At 41.2% G+C, this 15,945-nt stretch overlaps 1 protein-coding gene across 3 annotated transcripts in view; it reads right to left on the bottom strand.

The window, feature by feature from the left end:
• The window catches only part of Mark1 (microtubule affinity regulating kinase 1), a 115,887-nt gene that overhangs the window by 54,997 nt on the left and 44,945 nt on the right, over positions 1–15,945 (bottom strand). For all 3 annotated transcript variants that reach the window (XM_055609228.1, XM_055609229.1, XM_055609230.1), the window contains exons 2-3: positions 11,065–11,268; positions 9,711–9,764 (exon numbers count right to left, since the gene is read on the bottom strand). In XM_055609228.1, coding sequence (XP_055465203.1) covers positions 9,711–9,764; positions 11,065–11,268 — 258 coding nt within the window. The remainder of the gene's footprint in view (positions 1–9,710; positions 9,765–11,064; positions 11,269–15,945) is intronic.

The raw sequence follows: 15,945 nt of genomic DNA, 5'->3' as shown, positions 1-15,945 counted from the left end.
TTCACTCAGATTGATCTTTTCTAGATCCCACCACTTGCCTGCAAATTTCATGATTTCCTCCTTTTTGATTGCTGAATAGTATTCCATTGTGTAAAAATACCACAATTTCTGTATCCATTCCTCCGTTGATGGACATCTGGGTTGTTTCCAAGTTCTGGCTATTACAAATAAAGCTGCTATGAACATGGTTGAACAAATGTCCTTGTTGTGTACTTGAGCAAATTTTGGGTATATACCTAGGAGTGGTATAGCTGGGTCTTGAGGTAGCACTACTCCTAGTTGTCTGAGAAAGCGCCAGATTGACTTCCAAAGTGGTTGAACCAGTTTACATTCCCACCAGCAATGGAGGAGGGTTCCCTTTTCTCCACAACCTCTCCAGCATGTGCTATCACTTGAGTTTTTCATCTTGGCCATTCTGATGGGTGTAAGGTGAAACCTCAGGGTCGTTTTGATTTGCATTTCCCTAATGGCTAATGAGGTTGAGCATTTCTTTAAGTGTTTCTCTGCCATTCGATGGTCCTCTTTCGAGAATTCTCTGTTTAGCTCTGTTCCCCATTTTTTAAGTGGATTACTTGGTTTGTTGCTTTTCTGCTTCTTTAGTTCTTTGTATATACTCGATATTAGTCCTCTGTCAGATAAAGGGTTGGTGATGATTCTTTCCCAATCTGTAGGCTGTCTATTTGTTTTGATGACAGTGTCTTTTGCTTTACAGAAGCTTTTCAGTTTCATGAAGTCCCATTTATTGATTGTTGCTCTTAGAGCCTGTGCTGTTGGTGTTCTGTTCAGGAAGTTTTCTCCTGTATCAATGAGTTCTAGGGTATTCCCCACTTTTTTTTCTAGCCGATTTAATGTGTCTGGTTTTATGTTGAGGTCTTTGATCCACTTGGACTTTAGTTTTGTGCAGGGTGATAAATATGGATCTATTTTCATTTTTCTGCATGTAGACATCCAGTTGGTCCAGCACCATTTGTTGAAGATGCTGTCTTTTTTCCATTGAATGGATTTGGCTTCTTTGTCAAATATTGAGTATTCATAGGTGCGTGGGTTTATTTCTGGGTCTTCTATGCGATTCCATTGATCCTCCTTTCTGTTTCTATGCCAATACCATGCAGTTTTTATTACTGTTGCCCTGTAGTACAGCTTGAGATCGGGAATGGAGATACCTCCAGATGATCTGTTGTTGTACAGGATCGTTTTGGAGATTCTGGGTGTTTTGTTTCTCCATATGAAGCTGAGAATCTTTTTTTCAAGGTCTGTAAAGAACTGAGTTGGTATTTTGATGGGAATTGCATTGAATCTGTAGATTGCTTTTGGCAAGATGGCCATTTTCACAATGTTAATCCTACCAATCCATGAGCACGGGAGATCTTTCCATCTTCTGAGATCTTCTTCAATTTCTTTCTTCAAAGACTTGAAGTTTTTCTCAAACAGGTCTTTCACTTGCTTGGTTAGAGTCACACCAAGGTACTTTATGTTATTAGTGGCTATTGTGAAGGGTGTTGTTTCCCTAATTTCTTTCTCAGCCTTTTTGTCTTTGGTATACAAGAGGGCTTCTGATTTTTTTTGAGTTGATTTTGTATCCTGCCACTTTGCTGAAGGTGTTTATCAGCTGAAGAAGTTCTCTGGTTGAATCTTTGGGGTCGCTCATGTATACTATCATATCATCTGCAAATAGTGACACTTTGACCTCTTCCTTTCCGATTTGTATCCCCTTGATCTCCTTTAGTTGTCTTATTGCTCTGGCTAGGACTTCAAGTACAATGTTAAAGAGATATGGAGAGAGTGGGCAGCCTTGTCTTGTCCCTGATTTCAGTGGGATTGATTTAAGTTTCTCTCCATTGAGTTTGATGTTGGCTATAGGCTTGCTGTATATTGCCTTTACTATCTTTAAGTATGTGCCTTGTATCCCTGATCTCTCCAAGACTTTAAACATAAATGGGTGTTGGACTTTGTCAAATGCTTTTTCAGCATCTAAGGAGATGATCATGTGGTTTTTCTCCTTCATTTTGTTTATGTGGTGGATTACATTGATGGATTTCTGTATGTTGAACCACCCTTGCATTCCTGGGATGAAGCCTACTTGGTCATGGTGGATGATATCTTTGATGTGTTCTTGGATTTGGTTTGCAAGTATTTTATTGAGTATTTTTGCATCAATGTTCATAAGAGAGATAGGTCTGAAGTTCTCTTTTTTTGTTGGATCTTTGTGTGGTTTAGGTATCAAAGTGACTATGGCTTCATAGAATGAGTTCGGTAGTGTTCCTTCTATTTCTATTTTGTGGAATAGTTTGAGGAGAATTGGTGTTAGTACTTCTTTGAAGGTCTTGTAGAATTCTGTGCTGAAGCCATCTGGTCCAGGGCTTTTTTTGGAGGGGAGACTGTTAATGACTGCTTCAATTTCCTTGGGAGATATAGGGCTATTCAGTCTTTCTACCTGATCTTGACTTAATTTTGGTAGATGGAATCTGTCAAGAAAGTTATCCATTTCATTTAGATTTTCAAATTTTGTGCCATATAGGCTTTTGTAGTATGACCTAATAATCGTTTGGATTTCCTCAGTGTCTGTAGTTATGTCCCCATTTTCCTTTCTGATTTTGCTGATTTGTATGGTTTCTCTCTGCTTTTTAGTTAGTTTGGCTAAGGGTTTGTCTATCTTGTTGATTTTCTCAAAGAACCAGCTTTTTGTTTCATTGATTCTTTGGATAATTTTATTTGTTTCTAATTGATTGATTTCTGCCCTTACTTTGATTATTTCCAGCCTTCTGCTCCTCTTGGGTATATCTGCTTCTTTTTTTCTAGGGTTTTCAGTTGGGCCATTAAGTTGTTTGTATGTGATGTTACAGATTTCTTCTTGTAGGCACTTAGTGCTATAAATTTTCCTCTGAGCACTGCTTTCAATGTGTCCCATAAATTTGGGTATGTTGTGCCTTCATTTTCATTGAATTCTAGAAAGTCTTTAATTTCTTTCTTTATTTCTTCCTTGACCCAGCTGTCATTGAGTAGTAAGTTGTTCAGTTTCCATGTGCGTGTCGGCTTTTTGTTGTTTCTGTTGTTGTTGATGTCCAGCTTTAGTCCATGGTGGTCAGATAGTATACAAGGGATTATTTCAATCCTTTTGTATCTGTTGAGGCTTGCTTTGTGACCAACTATATGGTCTATTTTGGAGAAAGTTCCATGTGGTGCTGAAAAGAAGGTGTACTCTTTTGAGTTTGGGTGAAAAGATCTGCAGACGTCTATTAAGTCCATTTGATTTAGGGATTCTGTGAGTGCTTTTATTTCCCTATTTGGTGTCTGTCTGGTTGATCTGTCCCTTGATGAGAGTGGGGTATTGAAGTCTCCCACTATTAAGGTATTAGGATCAATGTATGTATGTATGATTTAAATGTATGATTTAAGCTTTAATATTGTTTCATTTACGAATGTAGGTGCTCTTGTATTTGGGGCATAGATATTCAAAATTGTGATGTCCTCTTGTTGGATTTTTCCTTTGATGAGAATATAGTGGCCCTCCTTATCTTTTTTGATTAACTTCGGATGAAAGTCTATTTTATTAGATATTAGGATGGCTATTCCAGCTTGTTTTCTGGAACCATTTGCTTGAAAAACATTTTTCCAGCCCTTTACTCTGAGGTAGTGTTTATCTTTGTTGCATAGGTGTGTTTCTTGGATGCAACAGAATGTTGGGTCTTGTTTCCGTACCCATTCTGTTAGCCTGTGTCTTTTTATTGGTGAGTTGAGTCCATTAATATTGATAGATAATATTGACCAATGCATATTAGTTCCTTTTGTAATGGAGTCGATGATCTTACCTTGTTTCATTGCTTGTTTTCTTTTCATTTTTGTTGGGATATTATCTGTATGCCCTGTTTTCTTGGGTGAATTCATTTTCGTTGGATTGGAGTTTTCCTTCTAGTATCTTCTGTAGGGTTGGTTTGCTGTATAGATATTGCGTAAATTTAGTTTTGTCATGGAATATTTTGTTTTCTCCATCTATGTTGATTGAAAGCTTTGCAGGGTATAGTAGTCTCGGTTGACATTTGTGATCTCTTAGAGTCTCCATGATGCTTGCCCAGGCCCTTCTGGCTTTCATAGTTTCTCATGAGAAGTCTGGTGTGATTCTGATAGGTCTACCTTCATATGTTACTTGGCCTTTTTCCCTTGCTGCTTTTAATATCTTTTCTTTGTTCTGTAGATTTAGTGTTTTGACTATGATGTGACGTGATGTGTTTCTTTTCTGGTCTAGTCTATTTGGTGTTCTGTAGGCCTCTTGTATATTTATGGACATCTCTTTCTTTAAGTTGGGAAAATTTTCTTCTATGATTTTCTTGAAAATATTTTCTGGACCTTGGAGCCTGGAGTCTTCTTTTTCATCAATTCCTAGTATTCTTAGATTTTGTCTTTTCATAGCATCCTTGATTTCTTGGATATTTTGTGATTGAAATTTTTCTGATTTTACTTTTTCTTTGAGAGAAGTATCAATTTCTGCAAGTGTGTCTTCAGCTCCAGAGATTCTCTCTTCCATCTCTTGTATTCTGTTGGTGATGCTTACTTTTGTGGTTCCTGATCTTTTCTCCAAGTTCTCCAGCTCAAGAGTTTTCTCATTTTGTGTTTTCTTTATTGATTCTAATTCTGTTTTCATGCCTTGCACCATTTCTTCCATGTGTTTGAATTTGGATTCCTGTCTCTCTACGATGGACTCTATTTCTTTGTTCATTTCCTTTTTATATGCCACTAATTTTTTCTCTACTTGTGCCTCTATTTGTTTGGCTATGTTTGCCTGTGTTTCTTTAAGGGTTTTGTCTATTTCTTCTTTCTTTATCTCCAATTGACTGGCCAACTCTTTGAAAGATTTGTTCATTTCCTCCTTATGAGCCTCAAATAATTGAGCAAGCATGGCTTTAAGGTCATTTTCCTGTGCTTCTGATGAATTGGAGTATCCATCGATTTTGGGGTTTGCTGGTGAAGTCATGATGTCCTGATTTATGTTGGAAGTGTTCTTTCGCCTACCCCTGGCCATTGGCTTATCTGAGACCTTCCCTGTTTGTTTTTGGATTTTGCCGATCAGACTGGTACTGTCTCTCTCTCGAGTCTGGAGAATTCTTCAGGAAGTTGAGAGAGGTCCCGTGTCCTTAGCGTGTGCTGAGGACTAGCTGTACCTGTGGGAGGAAAGTACGCAGGCGCCAACAGAGGCAAATGCAAGCGTGCGTGCGTGTGTATGTGTGTGTGTGTGTGTGTGTGTGTGTGTGTGTGTGTGTGTGTGTGTGTAAGTGGGCGTGGGCGTGTGTCTCAAGGGACAGAGTGATGGCTAATGTTGGACCCTTGAGTGTGTGGGAGGGGCTCTGCAATGTATATGTCGCAGGCGCTAGTGATGATTGCAGCACAATTTCTGGCATTAACTGCCTTAACTCCTCAATTAGACCCACAGAGCAGGCACTTCAATGTTCCAAGTGCCCCTCTGTTTCCCAAAGTGGGTATATGGGTGGGAGGGGGTTTGATGCCTGGCTTCTGTTTTAGCAGGACCCAGGATCAGTGGAGCTGCAGATTCTCAAGGGTTCACTCACTTACAGGTAGGTCATTTGGCAGAGATCGGGGTATCTGGGCACTCTGCTCTCTGGTTTGGCCCTGCTTCTTTGATGTGCTCCGCCAGTTCCGTGCTGTTGTCACTGCCAGGTTATGAGGTCTTGCTGCAGCTGGAGATTTCAGGGTGGTCACGTCAGTGGGAATCGGGGTAACCAGCCTTTCTGTTCTCTGGTTTGGCCCTGGTTAGTCTTAAACTGGAGGGCTGATGTGCCCTGCCAGCTCAGTGCTGCTCCGCGGCCAGGTTAGAAAGTCCCGCTGTAACTGGAGACTGGGTTGCTAGTCCAGATGCTTTCTGGGAAGTCCTGGGGTCTCTTCACTGTGCTCACCAAGCTTCGGAGGCCCAGCGCCTGGTGTGTCTAGCTTGTATGGTGTTTCTGTCTGGTTTTGGTGAGTATATAGCGTATTCTCTGTCACTGTGGGATTGGGCGGGCTGTACCGTCAGTGATCGCGATCCTGCGGAGCTAGTATGGCATCTAGCAGACTCGGGCCCTGGGAGGATGGTGCAGCCGCCGCGCGAATCTGGGGCTCCAAGACAGAGTACTGCTGGCCTTTGCCGATAAAGGGCTTGGGGCTCCGCCTCAGTGGCTGCAGGCCCCAGGCAGTTAGGTCTGCGCTGAGAAAGGCGAGTCTGAGAAAGGCGAGTCCGCTGTGCCGAGGAGGAGGGAGGTCTGGGGGAGGGGAGTGCCGAGAGATCAAAGGATCGTTTCTTACCTTCCCCAAACAAGTCCCTGGGTGACCCGAGACCAAGGTTTTCACCTCCTGCAATGTTCCCTGTTGTGTAGAAAGTCTCTCCGTTGTTTCCCTGGCTTCAGAAGTTCTTCCACTCATCAACTCAGAACTTTATCTCTTCCACAGCTCGGAAACTGTGTGTGCTAGTCGCCATCTTGGCTCCGCCCCCCTACCTGTTGTTTTATAACATAATCCTGAGGTAGTCTTGCTTTTACTTTACTTTAATTGATTAATAATTGTTAAATATGTGGTCTTACTGTGTTGTCCAGGCTAAGCTCAAACTCACGATCCTCTTTCCTGCCTTAGACTCACTAATAGCTGGAATTATAGGCATTTGCTGTCATGTCTGACTCTTGTTTTATGCTTTGTTTTTTACTTCCTCCCATTTTGTCAGTCAGGAAATCACTCTGACACAAAGAGCCATTTTTGTGACGTGAAATACAATTAAAAAATGAAAGTAAGGGGTTGAAGAGAGAGCTCAGTGGTTAAAAGCACGGCTACTCTTCTACAAGATCTGGGTTTGATGCCTGGCATCCTCATGGCAGCTCACAACCGTCTGTAACTCCAGTTCCAGGGGATCCAGTGCCCTCTTCTGGACTCTGTGGGCACGGAATGCACATGGTGCACAGGCAGGCAAATGCACCCACACCCACACAATAGTCAATTAAGAAAATAAAATGAAAGTTCATAGCAGTATGTAGGAGATATGAGAATGTTGGCAGAGAAGAACGTATGCTGGTGACCTTCACCTTCTGAAAAACTACTGTGCCCACTTTCAGAAAGGACATTTCTGAGAAATGATAATTTTTCAGTTAAAGCCTATCAGTTATGAACAAAGTGATCTCACTGACTTGATTTTTACCCAGCATTACAGATAGTTTAAAAGAACTCCAGTGATCACTAATGTGGGTCACTTAACATACTCCAAAAAACATGAGTATATGATTGTGTCTTGTGCTACACAAGGGAATGAATTCACTTTTTAAACTGTGAAAATGGTTTAAAACAAATGATACAGGCAGAGTGAAAACACTGAAGACACAATATTCCTAAAGACCAAACTACTTTTAAGAACTTCATATTCTAAAAAGAACTTCATATTTGAGAGGATTTAAACAGTCAATGCCTCAGATGTAGATTCTTTTATCTATCGGAGATGCTGAAAAAGGAAGGAAATATTTCCTATAAACATAGAAGAGAATGAAGAGGGGAAAATCAGCTTACATTCAGACCAAACCAGAATAAAATTTAGTCAAATGCTTCTAAAAATGAGGCCAAGATGAGTCTGCATCCTGCTTCACCTTCTGTTTAACAGGAATGTCCACCTCATGGAGTCATACTGACTACTGCCTGCAGGACTTAACTGACAATGCCAGGGAAAGAAAATAGCTTGCTCTTTGCACTCCAATTTTGAGATAGGGCCGACTGGGAGATGCTGCTGTTGATGGTTCTATAAACAGAACCAGGCAAACCAGGAACTGGGTTTTTAATTTTGTTTTGTTTTGGTTTGATTTTTAAAGTATTTTTCACAGACAGTAAGTTTGTGAACAGGCTTAGAAGACACAACCTGCATCATCTGTGTGTTCGGAAAAGCAACACTTTAGGCAAAGATTACCAGGCTCGTCACGGACATTTTCATCAGCAAGCAGACCTTTAGCTTCTAGATAAAGAAGGCAATGAGGATTTCATGGTCACATGTTTCCAACTAGCAAAATTAATGGTATATGACCTTGCCTGGCTCTGCTGGGAAAGGACAAGTGGGGTGCCACATTATTTGGTATCTTGGCAGAAGTTCCAATGAAATCACTTCATTTTACCAGAATAATCCACAGTGTGATCCAGGAAAAGTAAAAAATTTAGGTAGGAGGTGGGCAAAGCCCAGAGTGCAGTTTGGCAATTGGTTTTTTAGAGTCCCTGGCACAAAAGCATCTTCAGGTAATTCATCAGCCCAAAGAGGGAATCTTTTGTCACTGACACAGTTGATCCAGGTTGCATAAAAGCTGGTGCTGTGAGAAAACACGCGCCCCAGAGACTATACCTTGTTAGTACTGTGCCGACTCACATTCTCAGAAAAAATACCCAGAAGACCTGAGTCCTCACAGAGACCATAGCATGTCAGACTTGTGCCCACTCAGTCTCAGCAAAGAGCCCAGCAGACCTGAGACCTCACGGAGACCATAACATGTCAGCCCCCTGCCCACTCATAGTCTCAGCAGACCCGAGTGTGTGCTTAGCAGCCATGCTCTGCAGTTTCACTGATTGTCAAATTTAAAAGGACCCCATGAAATAGAGACAGATCTCTACAGAAAAATACATAAAAACCCAGAGCTACCTGGCACTGACCACTGGAAAGAGGGTTCTGATAGACAAATGCAAAGTTCCAGTTTCACACAAGAATCGTGGAAGTTGCAAGTTAACATAGCAAACTTAAGAACTGCTTGTGAGATTTTTCTCTTAGGACTCCAAAGTCCCTTATATGACACGTCTATAGTCTGATACTATTATATGCTACTGAAATAATAATAAATGTAATTTCACCAAATACAAACAGTACACACAGCTTACACACTAAAACAGTTGCTTCACTTTTAAAACACTAAAAGTTTGTATCTGAGAAAGTTTCTAATTCAAGTACTTCATGAAGTAAACAGCTTTGACTACTGAAATAATGCCCACCCTAACTACTTTCTCCCTTCCTGTTCTTTTCTTCCTTTGACGGAGCACTGTCTACTGTGATTTATTATCCAAGATGAATTTGCATGAAGGAAGAGCCAAATGAAGTGATGCAAGAAGACATAGAAAATATTGTTCTGAACTAGGCTTTTACCTAAGAAGAATTCTACATATTTCAGAACTTGGGGCTGGAGGGATGGCTCCGAGGTTAACAGCAGCTACTGTTAAGAGAGCGGTCACAGCTCAAGAGTCTGGGTCAGTGCCCACACAGCATCCCGCTAACAGCTGTAACCCAGCACAAGCACATCCCAGAAGGGTTCCATACTCACACGCAGGCGTGTACAACCCACGTGCACATGTGCACTCACTGACACACACATAAGTGAAATATTACACAGCAACTGGTACAGAATCTAATCCTACACAGTAAAGGAGATTCATACGGCACATACATCTTGCTAAAATGTCTATGCAAATATTCTCAAATCTGAAACTCAATAAAGTCCCACATACTTCTCTATTCAGTATTTCGAGTACATGATTCCCAACCTGCATTAGACATATTTCAAACAACTTAATAATCAGCCACAGTCATTACATCTTAGATCCTGTCTTTTCTTCACACACTGATAAAATATAATAGTGTACTTAACAAAAGGTTTCATGCTTGACTTTACAGACAATTCTATAATAACAGATTTACATTACTTATCAAATTATTTAAATACCTTTTGTAGACTGCTAGGGTTTAGCTGAGTTTTGTCTATTATTTTCACAGCTACCTAAAAAAAGAGAATCATTAAACCACATTTGAAATATATAATCCAATGCATAAACTCTACAAAGCAAACAGTTTTGTATCACTCTTAACTATGCACCATTTACTTATATGTGGATGCTCACACAACTGGAAGGAATGGTCCTGATTACTTGGGAGCCTTAACACATAATTTATTAACTTGTCATCAATATTAACTTGTCATCAAGCTCCCGATTCCACATCAATGGAATTAAGCCTTTGCTATTTCTTCCACATTTCAACTTTTAAAAATGTAAAATCATTCTCTATCTTAATATTTTTCTTAAAATCTTGATAGGCAACATTATATAAGGAGAGGGCCTTTAAACTTGTATTTTCTGGCAAATGAAACTATTGTGCAGGCAGAGAAACTGGATACAATTTCTAATAGCAAACTAACAAAAGGGATTTGAAACTCTTTGAAGGCTCCAGCTAGTGCAGCCTGTGTCTAGACAGCTTCTGGGGTAGAATGGACAAGAAGGAAGACACTCAATGGGATCACAATATCATTATGTGTATAGCAAGTGAGAGTTTACTAACATTCTGTGGTTGAGATTTGGAAAAAAAGTAATCCAATCCTAATGAAAAACTTTGGATATATACTGAAATAGCCTTTAACTCTTCAGTACACACTATAAATTTATAGTGCACATACATAAATACATACATCTTTACTGTACAACAATAATTTTAAATACATGGGATTAGAAGGATGTGTTCCTATAAGCCAATAATCTCAGCACTTAGAAAGTGGAAACAGAAAGAACCAGATTTCAAGGCCAGTCTCTGCTGGGTAACAAGTTCAAAGCTAGTCTGGGCTACAAGAGACCCTGTCTAACCCCTCTACAAACAAACAAACAAACAAACAAACGGTATTTTAGAAGTACATTCTCTTGTCATATGAAAAAATTATCTGCATAGTATCAATATTTGTTTGATGTTAAAACCAAACAAATAAAGGTCAGTGTGTGCTTTTCTACACGTTTACCCCTATCTCAGCCTAAGCAGTGATTTATAGAAACTTATCCCAGCCTCATTCTAAAGGCAAGTAGCACATGACGGATAAGCTGAGGACAGCTAACCTGCAGCACAGTCTACAAGAGATGCTGTAGTTAAAAGGTCAGCAGTTCTGCCACCTGTCTGCAAATGCTCTGTTGTGTATATATCCCAGTGTGCACCAGCTCACAGGTACCCTTCATTCTCCAGTACCAACTGTGAGAAAGCTTCTAACAAGGCTCTGAGCAAGGGCCAGGCAAATGTCAAATAGCATTATGAAAACTTACCTCTCTACCTGTCAGGACATGTCTTGCCAATTTCACTTTGGCAAAGTTTCCCTTTCCGATTGTTTTCTGTAAGCGGTAATTTCCGATATGAGGCTGTTCATCCGTGGCTGATGTAATGGAGTTTCTACACCTGGGAATGTTCTGTCTGCTACTTGATTTGGTAGGCGGGATGTGTGCTTCAGGGTATCCATCCACAGAGGTATGCTAGGAAAGAGCACAAGAGCTCACGGTCACTAAGACTCCTACGAAAGGACAATGAAAAGACAGCAAATAGCCAGGTGGTAGCGGTGTACACTGTTAACCTCAGCATTTGGAGGCGGAGGCAGTCAGATCTCTGTGAGTGCAAGGCAAGCCTGGTCTACAGAGCAGTTGTTCCAGGACAGCCAAAGTTACACAGAAAAATCATGTCTCGAAAACAAGCAAACAATACAAATAATGTTCATTAACAGTTCATCTGCAATGAAAGAACATCATAATACACGATATTAAAATGTGAACATTGTACCGCTTATCATTTTTTCTAACCAGTGGGTACAAAGAAAAATTTCCACACATCTTTAAGTCTGTATTTTGATTTTCAAAATAGTTAAATGGTTTGTTGGGTACCTCACAGACTACTGTTCCTGTAAAGGCTGTTGCCATTTTAGGTTGAATGACAGTGTCCATGCCAACCTCATTAGAAGAGCAGCATCCTTTGATCACCTTCCCCTGACGGGGGCGCAGCCTTACAAGGCCACAGAGGAAGACAATGGAACCAGTCCTGATGAGACCTGATAAGCTAGGGTCAGAGAGAAGGGGAAGAGGACCTCCCCTATCAGTAGACTGTGAGAGGGGCATAGGAGGAAAATAGGGAGGGAGGATGGGATTGGGAGAGAATGAGGGAGGGGGCTACAGCTGGGAAACAACGTGAATAAACTGTAATTAATAAAAATAAATAAATTAAAAAAGAAGAAGAACAGCATCTTCATTACCACAACAAACATCCTCACAAAGACAGCTGGTTCCCTAATCAAGGGCTTCTTAATCTTTTCTACTTGTCGACCTTAATCTTTTTTGTTTTGTTTTGAAACAGGGTCTCATATATACTGGACTGCCATCAAACTATGTAGGGTAAAAATGAGCCTGAACTTCTGATACTCCTGCCTCCACCTTCTAAATCTTGAGACCACAGGAGTGTCTCACCATACATGGTTTGGTGCTGGGAATCAATTTGACAGGACCTAGGAGACAAGTCTCTTGGAATACCTTTGCGGAATTATATAAATGAGGTTAACAGAGGTGGGAAAACCCAGCTCAACTATGGGTGCCACCACCCCATAGGCTGAGGTCCCAGAATGAATAAAAGGAGAAGGTGTGCTGAGTGCCAGCGTCATCTCTCTGCTTCCTGACTCTGGATGCAGTTATGACCAGCTGCCTCACACTTTTGCCAACATGCCTTCCTTGCCATGAAGGGTGGCATTCCCTTGCACTGTGAGCCAAAATAAAATAAATCCTTCTCTTGTGTAGCTTCCTGTCAAAAATTTTGTCATAGCAATGTGAAAAGTAACTAATATACACTCTAACCCTCGAAACTCCAGAAATATACTTATGTACGTATGTGCTGAGAAATGGTGGCAGGAAAAATTTTAAAGTCTTTATTTTCCATAATTAAAGCGATGTTTCTATAAGGGAAGAAACCCTTTTTTGTATAGTAATACACTGTAATTTGTAATATACGAAAGTCTGAACTCTGAGCCAATGTTTCAGGCAGCATTTGTTGGCACTGTGTGATGTAATGGTGCTGCAGGTGTTGTGTGTTCAAAACCCCAGGCTGCAGTGAAGCCACACACTGTGAACTATGGGAATGCTGCCAGAGACACATTGGATCCATTATGTATAAATGAATACATTGGTAAATCATCACAAGCTGTCTGCACTCGTTGGCGGTGGACTCCAGGACTAAGGTGGGCTCCTTTCTCAGATGCAAGCAGGTTTGCCTCAAGAGTCCTCTGAGACTCCTATCCTGGGGCAGGCTAGCTCCCTGCCCTTGTAATGGGGGGGGGAGAATAATAAACAGATAAGGTATTAAAAACGCTGTGTGCAGACTGGAGAGATGGCTCAGTGCTTAAGAGTGTGTACTGCTTTTGAAGAAGACCCAAGTTTGGTTTCCAGGACTCTCATCCAGTAGCTCTCAACTGCCTGTAACTCTAGCTCCAGGGGATCTGATGCTGCCATTAGACTTCCACAGGCACTGTACTTACACATACAAACCCACACACAGACACAGAGACACATAATTAATAAGAATAAACTCTTTAAAACCAAAACACTGTATCTTTGTGAACAGCTAGAAGGTAAACCATTTCCAACAAGAGTTAGTACTGTTTTGTTTAGCTAGTTTCTACTTGCTGTTTGTTCTTCAGTTATAGATCACTGCACAGTATAATCCCTGGGATGAAAACAAGAAGCCAGAAGTTCATCCATGGATAGATGCTGTTAGATGCTTTTTTAGTTAGGGTTTTGTTCATTGCTGTGAAGAGACACCCTGACCAGGGCCACTCTCATAAAGGAAAACATTTACTTGGGGCTGGTTTACAGTTTCAGAGGTTTAGTCCATTATGGTCATCGCAAGAAGCTTAGCAGTGTGCAGGCAGACATGGTGCTGGAGAAGGAGCTGACAGTTCTACATCTTGATTCCCAGGCAGCAGAAGGAGACTGTGTGCCACACCAGGCATAGCTTGAGCATGTATGAGACCTCAAAGCCTGTCCCCACAGTGATATACTTTCTCCAACAAGGCCACACCTCCTAATAGTGGCACTCCCTATGGGCCAAGCATTCAAACACATGAGTCTGTGAGGGCCATTCTTATTAGACCACCACAAATGCCCACTTGGAAACTCCAGCATGACTTTCAGCAGGGTTTCCCAGCCATTTCTGCAGGAGCTTGTAATTGCCTGACTTGATGCTGCTTTGCTATTACCTGCTGCTGTTTTGCTTGGAACTCTCACTCTACCACAGAAAATCACTCTGCTCTGCCTGGGACTCTCAGGCAGAGACTCTAGCTACATGCTCAATGGAGTGTCCTCAGTCTTTTCTGCTGGAAGCTGAAAACACCAAATCTGATGGTGTTATGTCTGCTGCTTGCTATCTGTTCTCTCCCTTTCCCTTGTTCTCTCAGTTGGATTACTCTAGTGGTTTTTATCAGATGTTGTAAGTATCCACTTTGATGCTTTGTAATCTGTTATTTGCTGGCTGTTCTTCAGTTATTGTAGATCATTCCCTGGATAGAACAAGCACATTCAGAAACTTTTCACTGTTTCTTTTCTTTTTTGTGCCCCCCACATTTTGTTACATAAACCTGTATGGGTCATGATCAGCAGTTTAATAAGCTGGGTTCTAAACTAACTCAGTTGCTTGAGCTAGTCACTTTCTACTCTTCCTTATGTTTGCTAGGCAAATAAAGCCAACTGCCAATCAGTTGCCCACTTCAAGTATATCCCTAATCAATTCCTGTCCCACCTCCTCACTCAGCTTACTATGTCCTGGAGAAAGGGAGTGAGATCCCCGCCTGGGCCCGCGGTCCAATATCTACTGCACTCCTCCTGAGTGCTGTTCTTCAGGCAAAAATGTTGGTTTTCTTGCTCACAACATTAGTAGGTAGTCAGTCCTACTACTCAGCAGGGGTCAGGAGAGTTAGTCTCAGGCTGGCTGCCTGTCAGCTGTTCATCTAGCTCTAACTGTTCTCTCCCATCTAGTTTTATCTGCATTCTCATACACATGAAATTTCTACCTGGTTTTGTTAAAAGTATGGAATTATGCATGATAAATATAACCTCTTTGTCTAACTTAAGAAAACAGGTGAAGATGAACAGAACACGCTAGCAAAGGAGGAGAATTTGCAAAGTAATCAATTCAGTCTCATGTTATCTGTAACATTTTAGACAGAAATTTCAGGGAACAGTAGAGATTAATCTATTTATTAGTCTTAAGCAAAGCACAACTGTGTTTCTTTATCTTGCTATTGTTGTGTTCTGACTTTTCCCTTTGGTTCTGGGGTTCTAACCCAGGCTTTGCGCTTGCGGGGCAAGTGCTTTACCTCTGAGCTACAGCCATACCCACCTGATGTTTTCTAATTTGGGGGCTTGCTTTAACACAGCTCAGAGTTAGCAGGTTGGGGTTTTCTCTGGTCTTCTGGCTGCATCCTGAGCTGGATGTACTATATTCTCACAGCGACCCATGCTTCCATGCAATGCAGCACCCACCTTCCTGCTACTGTCAACTGGATCTTGCTTGTCTGTCTTTGGTATTCCACAGTGAGTGATGTGGGGAAGGGTGTTCTCTTCCACACTGCAGAGTGCCAGGTACACAGAGAAAATTCAACAAATAGTTCTCAGAACTTATCCCTGGACCAGCATCATCTAGAAACTGGTCAGAAACACAGAACCTCCTGCTGTGTTCTGTATCCTTTGAATAAGAAACTTTAGGCAAGTTATGGTGGCACACCTTTCATCCCAGCACTGGGGAGACAGGCAGGTGCTGTGAGTTCCAGGCCAGCCTAATCACTTGGTGCTAACAAGTCCCCAAGGTGTTCTGATAAATACAGAAGCTTGAGAGCTACTGCAGAAAATAACATAAAAAGCAGGTAAATACAATCATGTGTACTGGCTCTCCAAGACTGCTGTGTTGCTTGAGCACATGCAAAAACTTTGTTTCTATTCAGTTTCTTGGAATTACCAGGATTCTACTGTATTTCTCCCAAACAGTACTTTTCTATTCGAACCAGTTTGGAAAGGGAAGATGACCTGTCCATCTTTTGGGATCTAATGTGAATAGCTCCTTCTCCATAAAGTCTTTTCTCTTTTCAAACAGGAGATCATGATTCCTTCTGCTTGCTACCTTTG

Source organism: Psammomys obesus, unplaced genomic scaffold (genome assembly GCF_907164565.1).
Source record: "Psammomys obesus unplaced genomic scaffold, mPsaObe1.curated_primary_1811, whole genome shotgun sequence".
Classification (NCBI taxonomy): domain Eukaryota; kingdom Metazoa; phylum Chordata; class Mammalia; order Rodentia; family Muridae; genus Psammomys; species Psammomys obesus.
This window is presented reverse-complemented; position numbering and strand designations above follow the sequence as displayed.